At 50.1% G+C, this 18,727-nt stretch overlaps 1 protein-coding gene across 2 annotated transcripts in view; it reads right to left on the bottom strand.

Annotated features, from left to right (window-relative positions):
• Window positions 1-18,727, bottom strand: part of SNX17 (sorting nexin 17) — a 199,095-nt gene that overhangs the window by 59,396 nt on the left and 120,972 nt on the right. For both annotated transcript variants that reach the window (XM_085613293.1, XM_085613294.1), the window contains exons 4-5: window positions 18,513-18,577; window positions 1,300-1,410 (exon numbers count right to left, since the gene is read on the bottom strand). In XM_085613293.1, the coding sequence (XP_085469419.1) occupies window positions 1,300-1,410; window positions 18,513-18,577 (176 nt within the window). The remainder of the gene's footprint in view (window positions 1-1,299; window positions 1,411-18,512; window positions 18,578-18,727) is intronic.

Raw genomic sequence — 18,727 nt, 5'->3', positions numbered from 1 at the left:
TGCTTACGTCTCTTATCCTTGCCCCTTATCGCTGTTGGGAAATTGTTCGGCACCTGATCCTACTGTTTTGTCTTATCATAAAATGAAAAACCCTTTTTCTCCTGGTGTCCTACCTGCGCGGCTCATTGGCCGGACTATATTGGATTGAGGATTTTGCTCTCCGAGGTGCCGCCTGTGTTTACATTTGCTTTTATTGTTCTGATTACTTAGCGGCCGGCCCCGGGGGGTTGTAGGCCCATACGTGTAAATGATTGAAACGTCAATAAAGGTTTTTCAAAAAAATAAATAAATAAACATTTGGTGGAGGGGTTTTGTAATTTATGCTAGTACCACCATAATTACTTGTTTTCTCCATAATTACTTTTTTTCATCTCCCTTCACACGATTGCCTTATTTCTGTAATATGGTCTCAACCAGAACCTACACACACCACAGTGTACTTAGTGCAACACCTTGTATTATTTTTACTGTGTACAATGGTCTACATGCAGTGTTCATGGCGTGTAAATGGAGCCACCCGCTACTTAAGCGTCCACCAGTGACACAGTTAAGGTTAGGGGACAGGTGGAGCTACACTCAGAATTAGGATTGGAGGTTGGGTCAAGTTTAGGGGTTTTAGGGTAAGTTGCAGGCTTACATATAGGGTTAAATATAACTCAACTAGTAGGGTTGGGCTTATAATTCAGAGAAGGGGTAATGTAAATGTTACAGCGAGTGGTAGGGTTACGATTCAAAATCATGTATAGAGCTTGTAGTAGTGTGGATATAGTGGCCAATTATTACACTATATAATACTATGTCAATGTAGTTGCTTCTATGCACTGAAGCGGTAATGTAATGGCTCTCAAGCGTAGTAAACACAACAACATAAATATTCCCTATGTGCAGTGCTCCCAGTATGTAAACACACTACATATGATGTCCTCAATATGTAAGTATGTTCTGTGTGCGTGTTCATTACCAATCTTCAGTGTACCACTGTTACAAACCCCTGACTGTGCTCTTATCACCCCATTGATACACAAAATAACCCTTCCAGATATGTTCATGGTGGTCCTGTTGCAAAAATACATTCTCTGTAAAGCAACCATCTGCTCCTCTGCGCTAGGTCTGCACTGCGTTAATACACCCAATCGCTGGTAAAAATCCAGCCTTCGAACTATGCTTCGGATGAATACCCTCAAGAAAGAGCTTCTGAAGCCTACATTCAGAGAACAGCACTCCGCCTGTGATGGTCCGCTTCATCGATGGTAGAAAGGCACCTGTATTGCAGGGCTGCCAGATACACTATTCACCTACCTCCAGCACTTCTTCTGTCTGGTCAGATGTGAGTATTGTGACTTTAACTTTTTGTTCATTTGAAAGGGATACCTCCAACTGCACCTCTCCAACTGGGATTTGCTGCGTCTCCTGTGGATACAAGAATGGTACTGAGGAATCCTACAGTCAAGACCAGACATAAACAAACATGTGTAGTCGATGACTGTAGCAATGGCATGCATGTATAAAACTCCACCCAAGCGGCACCTCAGAATTTTTTGCCAGAGAAAAAAAAAAAAGGACACAAATTACTTGATTGCACCAACTGTTCTCAGAACCTTGTGGCGTAGGCACTATACCAATTTTTAACTGACCCTTGTACAAAATGTAATAAAAAGAGCCGTCTCTTTTTACAGCATGGAATAAAACTTGAGTTGCATCAATTTAAATCAGTGAACTCTGTGTTTAAAACATTTCACGTCCCCAAGCCTCCATTTTGAAAGAAAAAGTTGCTTACCTTCAGTAATGCTGTTTCTGTTAGAGACTGTCTAACTGTAGACTCCCCACCTTAGAGCATTCCCCAGATGTCAGACTGGATCTGGATAATCGTGAGCAGTACCTCTACGTGCTGGTAAGTGGTGTCTATCAGCTAGGCGTCTGGAGTGTCAAAGTGATGTGCACTGGGCCATCAGTTTCTTTCATGACTATTCCGTGCCAAAAACGCAGACCCACGTTAGACTCGGTATGTGACCAGTGAGCAGAATCTAACAGGATGTTAGGGTGAAGAGCACTTTATGCAGAAAGAGGAGGATGGAAGGGTTTGTGAGTAATCGGAGGTTTGAAAGGTCAGAAAAAGCATTACCAAAGGTAAGTAAATTGTTCTTCTGATAGAGACTTCTAACCGAAGATTACCCACCTTAAAATAGGTACCCAAGCAATACCTCCCCGGAGGTCGGTCTGCAAATTGCTCAAACCCGGAAGTCCGGACTGAGCAAGCAAAACGCCCGGGCGAACAGACCTGGCCGTCCAAGCAATAGTGCTTCATGGGAAAAGTACAGATGAGGTACCCTGCATGCTAAAGCACTGGTGGAATGGCTATGCTAGCCCCCTGAAGGCTGATATTTAGCTAATGCGTAGCAGATTTTTATACAGAGTACAATCCATAGACGGCCAGTTTCTGCACCACCTTGCCCTTTTTCACTCCAATGACCCAATTAGGGGCTTATCATCCACCCGATATTCTTTGGTGCAATTGATGTAGAAAGAGAGCGCTCTTGGGGTCTAGCCTCTTTAGTTGAGGTGGAGCGCAACATTTTAGCAGCATGATGTTCTGGCCGATATGACAGGAAGGGACAACCTCCGCCGAAAAAAGCCTGTGTTTGAAAGACCAGTTTGGATAAAAGCTGGTGTACGGAGGGTTAACTACAAGAGCCTGAAGTCAGAAGTCTGCGCAGACAACCATGCAGAGTCTTGAATGGTGAGCCCAAGAGGAACGTTTACACTAAATTAAGGTCCCATTGGGGCATGATGAAAGAGGTAGGAGGGGGAAATGTTACGAGACTCTAACAAAACGTGCCACAATGGGTGGCATTAACAGGGAGGGCTGATCCAGGAACCGTGAAAAGTAGATCTGCCCAAAAGGTAACATTTAACGATGCCCATGGCAAGTCCGTGATGGGCTAGGAATTGTACAAAAAGCAAAATCTCTGACAAGGATGCCGAAAGTTGGTCCACATGTAGGAGCACCAAGCCACAAATGTTTCAAAAGGGCAGGTGTATCCAGTCTTATTGAGGGACGACTGGCTGCCAGAATAACATCACAGATCTTAGGAGACAGATCAAAGGCATTCAACTGTCAATGCTCCATCTCCAGACATGAACATGGGGTGTGCATAGGTTCTGGTGTGGAACCCTTCCTGCTGGTGCGACAGAAGGTCCTCCCAAAGAGGCAGGCTGATTGGGGGACAGATGCTCATGCTCAGGATACCGAACTCTCCTTGCACAGCCTGCAGCCACTAGGATGACTTGAGCCGGGTCCGCCCTGAGCTTCTTGAGAATTCTGGACAAAGGCGCACAGGAGTCTTGAATTCCAATCTAAACGGAACGGGACTCCGAGCAAGAGCCACTTTACAAACTCCAACGTGCAGAAGTGCTGACATGACGCATTCTCAGCTGCGGGGAATAGAACGAGCCAAGGTTTCACCCCTTTCTCGGAAGGGACCTTGATACACCTCCAGTAGTAGACGTCATTCGTGTTACTCAAGGCATTAGCAGCTCTGTTTGTGCACACTGGCGTTCAGAGATTCCGCTAGGTGCTGCACGACTAGGAAGATGTCCTGTCACTTCAGCTGCCCAAAGTCGCAGGGCATCCTGGCACAGAGTCCACAACCCCACTCCACCAAGTTTGTTGCAATACCACATGGCGGTAGACTTGCCAATGAACACCTGAACCAGCCTTCCTTTGATGGATGGGAGGAAGGCTTTCAGTGGCAAGTAAATCTCCTTCTGCTCGAGAAGACTGATGCATAGCTGGGACTACACTGGAGACCAGAGTCCTCTGATCTCCACTCTCCCAAGTGGCCACCACAACCCAGAAGCAAAGCGTCAGTCATCACCGTCAGTTCTGGGCAAAGGGAAGGGACAGGAGTCTGCCGCTGGTCCAATCACAGTTTGTTAGCCACCACTGCAAAGTAGCGGGAATAGCAACCACCTCCTACTTCTGCCACTGGCACCCTCTCGATTGTTCCTTTGGCCAACAGAACCTGAATGTCCTAATGGAGAAAGAAGAGATGTCCTCCATTCGTGGTAGGGAATGAGCTGGGATGAAGTTTGGTGGTCGAGGCCTGCTCTACCAGGCTCTCAGGCGTTGGGTGCTGGGTGAAGAAAAGTAGATCCCCAGGATTGGGGCGGTGGTGACAGTCAATCATCCTGTGCACAGGAACACTTGTGCAGGGCTTGGACCCAAGTCCCCAGGAGAGCGTCCATGAGGGCAACGTTGAAGGGAAGCAGGAGCTCAGAAGAGGAAAGCCCTGGCTTAAGCATCTGTTAAGATGTTGGTCTTAACCTGGATGGTGAGAAGCTGCAGGTTAAGGACATCCACTGCCATCCTCACCACGATAGTGAAGGACACGCTTTCCTCTGTAGCTGGACCTGGAGGAGAGACCAGGCCAGCATCTGGAGTTATATCCAGTCCACTACCAACTCCCAGCTCCTCGCACGAGTTGTCGTCTTGGTAGGGATGGGTCATCTCGTCAGAGGGGTCAAAGATCTGGTAAGAGCCGTAATCGCACCCCCGCCAAAGTCCAACTCCGCACTAGGCATGTCAAAGGCCATGGGCAGCATGTCCGAGTCAGACGGCTGATGTGGGCCAGACAGCACTGGGCTGAACGTAGATCGCCACAGGTCCTCGTTGTCAAGTGGCACTGGTGGCATCAGGATCAGGAGGCCACACTCTAGCGTGGGCCTAGTCACCAGTGTTGGTAGAGATTTCGGAGGTGGATCCAGAGGACCCAGCTGTCGTTCGGAGCAGGCATGCCGGCAGTACCCCAGCTGACACTCCTTTGCTCTGTGGGGCCTGAAGGCGCGCCAAAGGAAGCCAGGGGCCAAAAAATGGAATGCATGGCCATATACAACTCCTTAAGTTGGGCAGGGGTCACTGGTTCTGGGGAAGTCAGAGAGGAGCAGATCTGACCTGGCATCCGGCTCCACTGGGGGAGTACAGGAGCAGGGCCTAGAGGCACAAGACAGAGGTGAAAAGGGTTAGGTAAGCATGGACTTTTTACTGTGCTTCTTGGACTTGCCCAAATTCAATGATGACGAATTGGACTTCGAAGAAGAGAGAAAGCAAGACCTACTCAGTGACTGGGCCTTAGATCTTCCTCAGGATCAGGAACAACACAGAGCCTTCTTGTGCCGCACCGCTAGGGGATTCATAACTCGCTCCCTAATCGCCATAGAGTGCATCGCTAGACAGTCGATACAGGCCTTTGAGTCGTTGTCTGACCCAAGACACACCAAGGGGGGGGGGGGGGGGGGGGGGGGGTTAAAAAGTGATAGCGGGAGCTCTCCCGTTTCGTGCTGTTGGCGTGGGAGCAATAAGATCTGATGTCAGTGCACTGGGGTGGCATCTACATAGGTACAGAGCAAGTCATTTTCAATGCATACAATACCGGCATGTGCGACTACCGTAGTGTACAGTGTAATTGTGTACAGGTAGTCTGGTGCAGAAGGGGCTCTGCAAGGACAGGTCTGACCTAGAGTGGTGGGCATATATAGATAGTTCAGTAATATTTACTGGATAATATGTAGAGCTTTCACTATATTATATACATAATTGAAATCTGGCTTAAAGTGCAGTTTCGCTTCACTTAAGCCTGGACATTCCACCAATGTGTCAAACTGGGAAAAACATGCATGATTGTACAGGTTTTCATAACATACATATACATCTTAAGGGACATGGAGAGCTGTCCTATTTATCTGGCTCAGCTCATAATCAGATTCTAGGCCTTTGTCCCACCTAATGGGCAACGTTAATTACTCAGCCCTCCAGAGTATACAAAGGCTTACACACACAAAAAGAGCAATTATCAGCCATTAACCAGATTCCTGGGAATGAAGGAGTGGGGAGGAAAATCACTGTGCCTGGGCTGGGTCAGCCAGGCTTACTGGAGAAAGGAGTAAGTAAAGACATATAGAACCAGCACAGAAGGGGCTCCGCTTTGAAGTGTAGGTGGGAATCCATCTGGCAGTAATGTCAGCTAGGGGTGGAGCAGAGACCCTCCGAGGAGCTCTAAACAGAGAAAACTTCACAGCGCCATATTGCATTGTCCTAGAAAGCCACGCAAAGATGGACGAAGGGCTTTGTTTGCAGCTGACCCCTCAGGACAAAGGGTCTCACCAGAGTCAGTGATGCTAGACCACTTATGCCTCCTGAGCACCAGATGGGGAAAGAGGTGGACTCTGCCACCGGAAGTGATCTGCAAGACGGACAGAATGCTCTGGGGCTTGGAAGTGTGGGCAGGAGTTCTGCTGGATGGTAGTGGAGGAGCTGCGCGAGATGCCTCGCCAGTAGGAGAGGAGTACCAGGATCCAGGCAGAGGAGAAGGCTGGAGCAACGAGCCAGTAAATACCGCTCCGAGCAAAGTGCACAGTGAGAGACCAGGAGTCTAGCGCTCACCAGCAGGAGCAAAAAGATCCAAAGATGGTGAAAATCAGTCCAGCTGCTGCCAAGAAATGCACTTCCAAAGATTTGACTTTTGACATAAAGTAAGAGATAGATTGTGTGGGGCTCTGCTGACATTTCAATAAAACCCTTGGGGTAAGCTAGGGCCTGGTGGACGATGCACATAAATGTATTAATTTTCTGGTGAGGGGGCCCAATAATGTCCTGGAGAGCCTATTCCCCAGGACAAAAACAAAGAACAGCAAAGACCTAGTAGTCCTCCTGCTCCCAGGTTACCCAGAGTGCCTGGACCGATGTATGCCACCTCCACCCCGTGCCCGTTTAAGGGGTCAGGCAGCAGTATCCTGCCCACAGCCCCCATGGACGAGGAAGAGAGAGAATGTTATTCTCCCAGCCCACAAGAACAGGAATGTAGAGGGATGCATGACCCCGGGAGAGGCTTGTAATAATTTCAAGCCCTCCCAGAGCTGGATCTCTTGGGCTGTGGGGTGTAAGCACCTCTAGTGAATTGGTCCCATGGATGCATTATGTGGCTTCACGAAAGACTCAAACACATGCTTGTTTTTGATTATTTTATCGATAAACAATGCAATGTATTTGATTATACTGGATGCATTCCATTAGGACTATTCATTCCATTCGTTTTTTTTTTTTTTTTTTTTTTTGAAACCGTTTATTGCAATCTCAAATATATACAGGTAGGGGCCTACAACCTTCTGGCCGGCCGCTAAAGTGACGATAACAAATGACATACATACAGTGAGGCACTTAGCTTTACATGGACACTAAGGCAGGAGGTATCCACAACGCGGGCCATGTGGCTCTGAGCCCACAATACGGTTTCATTTTATACAACACAACAACATAAATAAACACACACCCGCAAGGCAACCCACGATCGAAAGTGGCAGCACGTGCTCCTCAAATGGGGGACCCCAAACCAACCACTGAAAACCCCCGAGAGGGGAAGGGAAACAGGTCTGGGACCGGGAGAATACTGTGCTCGGAACTGAGGGAGGGAGCAAACTAGGGGGATGGAGCTGGTGAAGCGGGAGGCAACAACGGCGGCTCGCAGATATCCCCGCGGTAGGCGTTCCAGGGGCCCCATATCCTCACCCATGCCCCAGGCTTACCCCGCGCCACATACACCACCTTTTCTCGGAACATGCACCAATCCATGTGTTCTTTCCAGGCCGACACCGCCGGGGACCTCTGGGATCCCCACAGCTGTGCAACGTCCCGTTTAGCCACCATATAGCCCAGAGTCACCCATCGCGTCTGCGGAACCGAGTAATCGGTCGGTTCCCACACATTCAGCAAACATCTCCTCGCTTCAGGCAACAGCGCGACATGCGTAACCGCTCGCAGGACCTCATGCACACCACGCCAGAATCGCTCCACCCTCGGGCATTCCCACAAAATGTGCAAAAAGGTCGCTGAAGCACCACACCCACGCTTACACAATCCGTCCTCGGCATAGCCCATACGCAGAAGCCTTGGCCCCGTCATGTACACCCGGTGGAGTATCTTAAGCTGGACGAAACGAAGGCGAGCCGGGATGGCCACCTCCTTCGGAGAGGCCACCGCGGAAATCCAGTCCTCGTCGTCCAACTCCAGCCCATCGGCAACCCAGGCCTCGCGGAGGCCAGTCAGTAAGCCCAAACGATCATTTATCAATTTCTTGTAAATGAGGGAGATCGTGCTGTCCGGAACATGGCCATCTAGCACTCGATCCTCCAGGGGGGAGGACTCCGGGATGGAGGCCACGTCTGGGAAGACGGAGCCCAGCGCGTGACGGACCTGCAGGTACCGAAAGTATTCACTGCCCCGCAGCTGAAACTCCGCCTGCAACGTCTCGAATGTTTTAAATCCTCCCCTCGTCCAGAGATCCCCCACTGTACTGATGCCTATAGTGTCCCACTGCTCAAAGCCCTTCGAGGTCCACAGAGAGCCCAACCTCTCAGACGCATACAGCGGTGACGCCCGGGTCAAACGGTCCTTCCAACCCATAGCTGCATTAGCCGCGTGCCATACTCGCACCATGACCCGCGTGGGTCCCGTCAAGCGGGGATCGGGCACACTAGCGTAGAGCGCTCGATTGTAGTCGCCACCGGGTAGGAGCATCTTGTCCATTTCAAATGCCGGGTTTAGGGCGGGCCCATAGAGGCCCTGATTAATTGCAGCTAACTGGGAGGCCCAGTAATACCGTTTAATATCCGGGAGGGCAATCCCTCCGTCGTACCACGGGAGCGTCAACTTTGCCAAGGCTATACGCGGCCTCCCATCCCAGAACAGGCGGCGCTGTAAACCTTCCACTTCACGGAAGTAGCGCGCTGGGACCAAGTCCATAGTGTTCTGGAGAGCGTACAGGAAGCGCGGCAGTGACATCATCTTGAACAACGCCGCCCGGCCGAGCGGCGAGAGTGGCAAGCGCCTCCAGCGCGCGACATCCTCCTTCAAGCGCCGGAGGGGGGGAAGCAAATTTCGCTCGTAGCGGGCCACCGGGTCCAGCGTAATGTAGACACCCAAGTATCGAAATCCCTCCGAGGCAATCTGGATCCGACAGCCCCGCGGGTGGACAGGAGCCTCCCCGGAAAGCACATAGACACAGGATTTGGCCCAGTTGATGACAAGGCCTGAATTGCGGCCAAAAGAGTGCAGAACATCAACCAGGACAATCAGTGATTTGCGCGGGGAGGCCAAGTACAAAAGGAGGTCGTCTGCATAGAGAGACACTCGGTCCTCATACTCAGGGGTCCAACGGAGACCTCGGATAGAAGGGTGCCACCGCAGCCACTCCGCCAGGGGCTCCAAGGCTAGTGCGAACAGGAGCGGCGACAGGGGGCAACCCTGTCGCGTGCCCCGTCCCAGCCCGAATGGGGCCGAGACTCGACCATTTACCACCACCTGTGCAAGTGGGTCCGAGTACAACAATTTGACCCAGCTGATGAAACCCGGCCCAAAGCCAAATTTCGCCAGCATCGCCCAGATGTACGGCCACTCGAGTGTGTCGAACGCCATAGTGGCGTCCAAAGACGCCAAGATGGCCGGCTCCCGCACGAACGGAACACGCGCTAGCACGCCGTGCAGGCGTCGCAGATTAAGAGCCGTATTGCGGTGGGGGATAAAGCCGGACTGGTCTTGGTGGACCAGGTCGCCCACCACGCCGACCAGCCGGTTGGCGAGCACCTTGGCGAGGATTTTAGGTTCCGCATTCAAGAGCGAGATAGGCCGATAGGATGTGACCCGATCTCGAGGTCTCCCCTCCTTGTGGATGACCACGATGGTAGCCAGACGCTGGTCCGGTGGGAGGGAGCCCCGCGAGTGGGCCGCAAGGAACATCGCGCGGAGGTGGGGTGCCAGTACATCCGGTCGCAGCTTGTATAACTCGATGGGAATGCCGTTCGGGCCCATGGCCTTGCCAGAGGCGACCGAGCGGATGGCGAGGGCGATTTCGTCCGAGGTGGGGGCGGCATCCAGCAACTCCCTGTCCTCCACAGAAAGGGAGGGGAGCGCGATGTCACGCAGCAGGGCATGGGAATCCTCCTCCGAGCAGGGAGAAACCGGGGAATATACCTCGCGAAAATAATCCGCGAAGCAAGAAACAATGCCTTCCGGCTCAATGACACGCACACCATCCGTCTTCTCAATCAGCGGGACCACACGACTCGCTCTCTCCTTCTTATCCAGCCACGCAATCAACTTGCCCGCCTTATCACCCACATCATACAATCGCCCCTGTTGCTCTCTGCTGAGGCCCCTGGCCGCCTCCGTGACGAGGGCCCTATAGGCCGCCTGCTTAAGGTGCAGAACGTGGAGCGCAGCGTCAGTCACCCCACTCCCCAAATCACCCTCCAATTCAGTAATTTCGGCCTCCATCCGGGTCACCTCCTCCTGTGCGCGCCTCCGGGCATGGGAGATGAAGGAGAGGGCCTCCCCTCTCAGCACTGTCTTGAAAGCCTCCCACAGGGAGATAGCCGATAGGACTGACCCCACATTCTCCTCGAAATACCGTTGCAAGGATTTAATCAAGTCAGCGCGGATAGTGGGGTCGCGCAGGTACCAAGCGTTGATTGGAGCTACCCTGCCCTCCCCCCTCGGGAAGACATCAAAGTGCAACAGGAGCGGGGAGTGATCTGAAATGCCCCTCGCCAAATGGCGCACCTCCCCCACCCTCCCGGCATAGGCCGCAGGGACAAGGATATGATCAAGCCGCGAAAGGCTACCATGGGCACCCGAATGGAAGGTGTACTGCAGCTGAGTGGGATGCTTTAAACGCCAGCAGTCCACCAATCCCAGTGTGTCCAAAAGGCCCGACAGCCACGCCTGTGCCCGGGGGAGGTCCCTAGGGGGATAACGATCCATAGTCCCAGAAACCACCGCGTTGAAGTCCCCCCCGACCACCAGAAGCCCCCCCGGAAGGTCAAGAAGGAGGCGTCCCAGGTCCGCAAAGGTGGTGGACTGTAACCCCGGTGGGACGTACACTGAGACAAAGACGACTACTTTGCCCTCCATTCTCCCCACCAAAACAGTGTAGCGTCCCCTCTCATCATGGCGCACCTCATCTATTTCTAGCGGGAGCGAGGTCTTGACCATAATGCCCACCCCTCGTGAGCCTGACGTAAAGCCCGAGTGGGCCACCAAACGATAACCACGTCGATTCATGGCACAAAAGGAGTTACCAATAAGGTGTGTCTCCTGCAGAAAGACCACATCAGGCGAAATCCGTTTCAGATATTGCAGGACCACACCCCGCTTAATCCTATCCCCCAGCCCGTTAACGTTCCAGGACAACAAAGTCAGGTCCCTACCCCCCATCACATACAGATGCCATCATTTGTCCCCCCGAGAGCAACTCAAAAACACCAGTACAATAAAGGGCTTGCCTTGCGGTAGAAACGAACCACACCCCACCCCAACCCACCCATCCCAACAGAACTCCCCCCACCCTGCACCCCTGCATGAGCCCAAACAGCCCCCCCCAAAGTGCAGTGTGCCTGTCGCCCCATAGAAAGAAAACTAACTAGTCCCCCAGAGGAGGAGGGAGATCCCCCAACAGACCCCGCACGACCTCCACAGGAGGGGAACTTACCCTAATAGTCAATGGTGACAATGGTGACAATAACACAGCCCGGAGCAAGGCCTACCATTAGTCCCTTAGGCCTGACCCGGCGGGCCCTCCCCACCAACCGCACCCCCCCCGCCCCCCCGGCCCCGATCCCCGGGCAAAGTGTCCAGCCAGTCCCCGGCCGCCTCGGGACGATCAAAAAAGTGCGTGCGGCCATCTACCTCCACCCTCAGCTTAGCTGGAAAAAGCATCGAATATTTGAGATTCAGGTCTCGTAGGCGACGTTTGACACACAGAAAGCTTAGTCTCTGCTTTTGGACCGCCGGGGTAAAGTCAGGATAGAAATTAATATCCATGTTGTCAAGTCTGACTGGCCCTTGGAGCCTAGAAGTCTGCAGGATAGCGTCTCTGTCCCTAAAATTGAAGATCCGGGCGATGAGAGGCCTCGGAGGGGCGCCGATCTTAGGCCTACCCCCGGGGACCCTATGGGCCCGCTCCACTGCAAAGAATTTGCTCAGCCCCCGAGGCTGTAGGTGGGTGAGGACCAGGTCCTCCACGAACAGATCCGCTGCCTCCGCCTCTCGTCCCTCTGGCACCCCGATAATGCGGACGTTGTTTCTCCGGGCCCGACCCTCGGAATCCTCCAGTCGACGATTCATCAGGGCGCTCGCCTGGCCAAGCCTGCGCACCTCCTGTTGGAGGGCCGCCACGTCAGTTGTGAGGCCCGAGGTAGAGTGGGCCAAAGAATCGACCCGGTCATTCGTTTTAGACAGATCGGCTCTCACGAGGCCCACGTCCACGAGGACCGAGTCGATCTTCTGCGCCAGAGTGTCAAAGCGCTGGTCCACCGAGGCCTTCATCTCGGCGATGGCGCCCATGACGTCCCGGAGGGTCAGGTCCGTGGGCGGAACAGGAGCATCAGTCGGGCCCGTGGGGGACCTACGCAGCACCTCTGGAGATCCCTTCTGGAGGGTGTAGCGGTCCATGTTATTGGATTGTTGGGCCGTGCCACGACGGGTCGACTTCACCTTGGCCCGGTCGCCATCTTGTTTTGTGGCCATGGTCGCAATCCCCAAATCGAGCCAATCTCCTCAAAAAGGGGGCAGACAATCCCGTTCAAGGGCGCCGGGGGGGGGCGACCACCGCTCCTCAGGACTGTTCGCAGCCGGCGGGCCGGCAGGGCAGCCCAACGAGGCCACAGCACCGCACACCGCCCCGCAACCCAACCTCGCCTGGCAGCGAGGAGGGCGCAAAAGCGAAAGTGAAAGTGTGGGGCACGCGAGCCACCCAGCCTCGCCCGCCGCTGTTGTTCACTTTGTGTCCGGATCGCCCCACAACTCCAATATGGGGGGCCGGCGTGGAGAAGGCCGCAAACCTCAATCGATGCTCCTGCCGGTGTCCGAGGTCCGATTTAAAAACGGAAAACGGGCGTCACCTCTGCTCGGGCTCACAAATACAGTCCCCTCATCTGGGACAGGATTCTGTCAGGATTTATGCAGGAGGTCGCGGAGGTCCTCGGGAGCCTCGCACCTACGCGGCCATCTTGGTTGCGCGCTAGGCTCCTCCCCCATTCCATTAGTTTTAATGATGAAACATAACAAATAAATCCTGCTTTATAAAAGTGGTGACCCCTCGACCTCTCATCAGCCAGGCTAGCTTGAATCCAGTGGCAAAGCTAGCAATTACTGTGTTAGCTTTGTTCGCCCATAGTTGGCAGGGTATGCCCAGACGTGGGTCCCGGGCTCACTTTGCCACTAGATTCAAGCAAGCTGGCTGATGAGGGGTATTACCATGAAACCGGTCCCAGGATGCTTGTTTCCAGTCCAGGGAAGACCTGGCTTGGCAGTTCGGGCTGGACTGTTCCCATGAGGCACAGGGTCAAGACTGATTTGCATATGGCTGGGTCTGAACTGAGGTGGCAAAGTGAGCTAAAGAATGATGATGGATTCAACCCAGATCTGTGACTGGGGGTGAGTGTCTAAAACATTTCAGCGCTCCGTCCATCATCTTATTGTGTTTGATCATAGTACTATCCCAGATGGTGCGGAAATCCACCGCATATTCATGTTCCTTTCCTACCTTGGAGGTGCCCCCATACAGGTGTGGCAGTAGAGAAGACACATCCTTGTACATTCTCAACATTAAAGTTTCTGGAAAAAGCAATACCTTCGTCAATCCAGGCATCTGCTATAAGTCAATTGTGGTACTCCCTGCATATCGCCCTCTCTCTACTTCCCTTTTACCTGAAATCTCCGATTTATTAACCACATTTCCTTCAAATCACAAATTATTATAGCGGGCAATTTTAATTATCATTTAGAAAAGAATTCTGATACTACTGCAGCTGAATATTTGATATAGAGGAATAACTGCAGTCCCCGTCTGCTGACGATGTCCCACACATCAGGCCGGACATACCCAAGACAGTATTACCCTCTTTCAATTCCTTTCATCTGAATCACATCAACAGGCCATGCCTATTGCAGATAAACTGGTCCTTTATGGCAACAGAAACAAAATGATAAACATACCATCCTCTTTATTTACTCATAAATATATAGATATTGAAATTAGAGGCCCGGTGCACAGAACGTAGATAGCATTTCCCAATATAGTTCGAGCAGTAAATTATAAAAAATGAAGCCATTACTTTTTTTGTTCTGATTATTTGTATAATGCACCAGACTAGAGAAAACATAACATCCCAAGTGATCTTGCAAACAACTCTACATCAATATCAAATTCCAACCAGTTATTTTGTATCAAATTGGCGATTATATTTATTTAAATCGAAAACTGCATGTATGAAGATTCAATATAGGGTAGTAACGCAGCGACCTCCGAGCAGTCACAAATGTAGTAAATGACACTAGTGAGCATGGGCTTCCTCTTACCAAGGGACCCAAAACTGCAGCTCACTCTGTTTATCCGACACGCCACTGGCTAAGACTGCCATAGCTTTGTAAATCTGCTCTCTGAAACATCGGATTCGGTTAAAAATTCTCAAACTGGATTTTTCTTGAGTTTAAGATCCTTTTTAACATCACAGAGCTCTCCATTATGATATTGAGCCTTTGGAACTTAAGCAAGGGATTGTCAAACCTCTATTATTAAAACCCCACCCTTGATTCTGTAGACCCAGTCAACTACTGGGCCATCACCCTTCAACCAGCAGTAACAAAGAGCCTGACAGCAATGTAGGCTCTTAACTCTTGGACTACTTTGATTTTCTTCCATTTTGGATGATGCCCAAGGACACGTTTGCTCGTGCAGAAGCACTGAGTCATCTCTGGTAGCCGCTTCGGATGATTTTCGCATGGGTGCCAACTGTACCCAGGTAAGTGCCATTTATAGCTCCAGGCCAGATTACAGTATTTAGGTATTGCAGGAAACCACATCAACAAACTTCAGGTGGCACCACATCCCGCGCCCAGGGCTGTTCTACTTTCCTCTAGCATTAATTCAGCCAAGCTCTTGTCCAAACATGTCTTTTTGGATCTTCACCAAACTTTAACATGATCATGAACAAATATCTACCCTAAAGCAACCTTTAATCTCCCTCTAACAGTCTTCTCAGCACCCCTGCGTCTAAAAATGCACGTATGGAGGGAAAGCGTTCACAGTGTCTGGCCTCAAGCTTTGGAATGGTATGTCTTCTAACTCAATCGAGCTCTTTGCATATTCTCTTTACTAATAAAGTTAACTCTTTCGCTTATATAGCAGGTCACTGTCTTATGTTTTTCAGTGCGTCGAGACCTTCGAATATAAAAGTGCTTTATAAATTTGAAATACAACAAAGACAGTAGTTGTTGGATACAATAGACACCAGTCATTTCTGATAAATTTTGTAATCTAATCTGAACAATAATTAATGTGTTATCCTAACGGCTGATCTGCATCTAAAACCACCTGCCTCAACTGTAACATTGAGTTGTGTTCAAGTACAACCTCGCCAAGTCAGTACAGCAACCCTACTTCAAAAAAGGTTAAAAAAAAGAATTTGGAATGAAAGCAGATAGGCTGACTGACTCATGCAGATGGCAAGCAGAAACTAACTTCGAAATGTGGGTAACTGACTCTGCTGGAAAGTGTCCTACTCACCAATGTTGAAAATGCAGCCATGAATATAGAGAATACAAAATGACAACATTCATAATTAAAATGTGCTTCATGTTATATTACAATGTGAAGACTTCCAACAGGATCTGTAGAAGCGAGTGCTTTACAGCAATTTGCTTCCGGTGCAGAGACAAACTGATATAGTCTCACCCCAAGAGAAATCTTCGAGATGTGTTTTTTTTTTTAAACATTACTGTTTGATTTGGTTTTGTGACGTTTAACTTCTTGCTCCATTGCTGTTAAGCGGAACACCAACATAAGTTTCCTTGTCGAATATAAACTGCAGCTGAAAACCTTCCGACTGACAAGGTGTGTGCTACTGAATGGCATTTCCTCAAACTGATATACAAGTTACAGCCCCTTCATGGGGGGCTTGAAATTAATATGAAACTGATCAGAGTTTAAACCAGCATTGGCATAGCCAATAGGTCTCGCCTTTGGGACCTTATAAGTATTTAGCGAACAGTTGCATAACTAAATACTTATAAGGTCCCAAAAGCGAGACCTATTGGCTATGCCAAGCGGCCGCGAAAGTGATCGCGATCAAACATCAAAGCAGCGTGTGGCCGCGAAAGGGAAAGTAATCGCGGTAAAGCGCGGTGCGCGCCCACATGCACTGTAGCTCTAGACTGGCCTAGTAGCACTTTTTGGAGCCCTCTCAATAAGTCTCGCCAGACCAGCGCATGCGCTGGGTCAGGCGAGACCTAAAAAGGAATACTGTAGACAACAAAGTGCAAATCCCATAGTATAGCCGGCCATTCCAGGTGGAGAGCAATCAAGTCACTAGAACAAAGCAAGCATAAAATAGCATACAAATCTTGACTCTGCTTTGAAAGTCATTTAGCAGGTCTACGCATTGCTAGGTAAGGTCATTCATTTAGTATGTCCATCCCAGAAGCAGATTCCAAGAGACCAAAACATTGCAAAAGGCTAAGAAAATAGCAAAGAAACAAAGATGGAAAGTATGAAAACCAATAAACCGGTCATTCAAGTATATGAAAAGTTTCCAGGTAGTTCACTATCAAGAACATGGTGTGATTAGGGGGGCAATACTACTAAATATTACAATCAACAGTCTTACCAAGAGATTTAAATATTTTAACAAATAAATTCATATGTAGGAGATAAAACAACAAACAAGCACTGGCATAGCCAATAGGTCTCGCTTTTGGGACCTTCTAAGTATTTAGTTATGCAGCACAATATCCTTGGTGCAACAACATCACCTGGTGCATGGCTAAACACTTATAAGGTCCCAAAGGCGAGACCTATTGGCTATGCCAATGCTTGTTTCCTCCGCGTCTAAGCTAATAATGCTCTTAAAAACTGCCCAGTCGCATCTCAATGTTTGACTTGAATGAAAACTCAATTATGTTGTGTTTCAGTGTAGTCCACAGCGGTGTGTGAGACGCAGAGCTGCGACCAAGTATAAATCGCATTGCAAATAAACGAAGAGTGGAAAACCCATAAAAGTCAGCTCAGTCTAATGTTGAAGTCTGAGAGTACTAGTGAGCAGCGAGGTGAAGTAAACAAACAAGAACTCTACTATTATTACACGAAATCTTAATCCAGCAATTCATTTAAATATGTCTCAGTTATGAACATAGTGGTGGTTCGCAGCTTGGCTTATCGTTGGAATGTGCGTGCATCTGCTTTCACACGTGGCCTGGACAGTGTATTTTCACACGCAGGTAACATAACCTCTTGAAAGGAAATGGAATTTGTAGCGCTTCAATGAGTCATCCTCACAGGGCGAAGAGGAGAAATTTAGTCGCAAACTGACTCCAGGTCCATTGTTATGTTGCTGCGGACACTCAGGGGCACAGCATTGTCATCACTTACTTCACTGAGGCAGTTACGGCTGCGCGGGCACGGCTGAGAATCGGAGAGGGTGCGGGTTGAAATAACACGCGAGTGGCGACACGATGCTGAATAAGACAAGCCCGGGAGTTGTGTGCGCATGCACGCGCCAAACCGAAAAGAAAAAAAACGCGCGAGTGGTGACGCGATCTGTGGTGGGGGAGGGGGGAGGGAATTGAAGCACAAGCAAGCAAGGCTGAGAGAGGCACGCAAGGCTTAATGAGTCTTGACAGAAACCCACATGGTGGCTGCACACGTGCTTGAGGCCAGCAAAAGCCTCTGGTAGCCCTTTCAAAAGCCACTCACTAAATGTCTCGCAGAGCAGCGCATGCGCCGGCTCAGCGAGACCTAAAAAGGAATACGATGCAAATTATAACATGAGGTGTTTTTACAGATAAAGTGTGCTCCTACAAAGCCAATGATATGAAACAGTGATGGATCTGAGATTTCAAAGTAACGTATGAAAATGTTTCTACAGAAACTTCCAGGTTACATAATGGGAATAAAAATAATATCAAACGAATACAAAAAAGACCAAGACCGGGACAACACGGTATTATATCAGCGTTTGAAAAGGGTAGTGCTGAATTCCGAATTCCTTCCAAAGTCCAGATATTTGGGAGCTAAAAAAAACAGGGGGGAGACTGCAGTGGTGTGAAAGTTTTCAAAGTGCCCTCAAATTCTAGCATTTCACATGAATCAAATCCAGCATAGTCAAACGAGGCGCCTGTGGCACAAGGAAGACAAACAAGTGTAATCTTTGAGCTGTACAATGAAGAATCGGTGAGAGAGGAGATTGGGGCTTACAAGGTGAAATACTACAGTCAAGATATTCTATCGCACCCACCACAAACAGTAGCAGTTGGTACATGATAAGCAGGCATGCACATAACACAGCCAGCCACATGCCAGAAAGCCGGAACACACAGTCACCAGGTGAAAGAGTGTGGAATAAACTGATAAGAGAATACAGAGGGACGCTTTCAAACGAAGACGGTATCAATGTCAGGAGGTACTTACCTGTTGGGACTTTCGCAGGAAGCTGTTGAAGGTCTCACTGACTCCTAACAATGGCTCCTGGCGCACTGGGGAAGAAGACCAACAAATTCTGTCAAGCACAGTCTCCCAAAAAGCACACCTAAAAGAACAGAGTGTTCGATCTGGTCGCACATGCTCAGTACTAGTGCGCTCAGGCTAAGAAGCACTAGCAGCAGCAAAGGCGTAAACCATCTCTC

This window comes from Triturus cristatus, chromosome 6, assembly GCF_964204655.1.
Source record: "Triturus cristatus chromosome 6, aTriCri1.1, whole genome shotgun sequence".
In the NCBI taxonomy this organism is placed as follows: Eukaryota; Metazoa; Chordata; class Amphibia; order Caudata; family Salamandridae; genus Triturus; species Triturus cristatus.
Note: the sequence above shows the minus strand (reverse complement) of the source record. Positions and strands in the feature narration are given on the sequence as shown.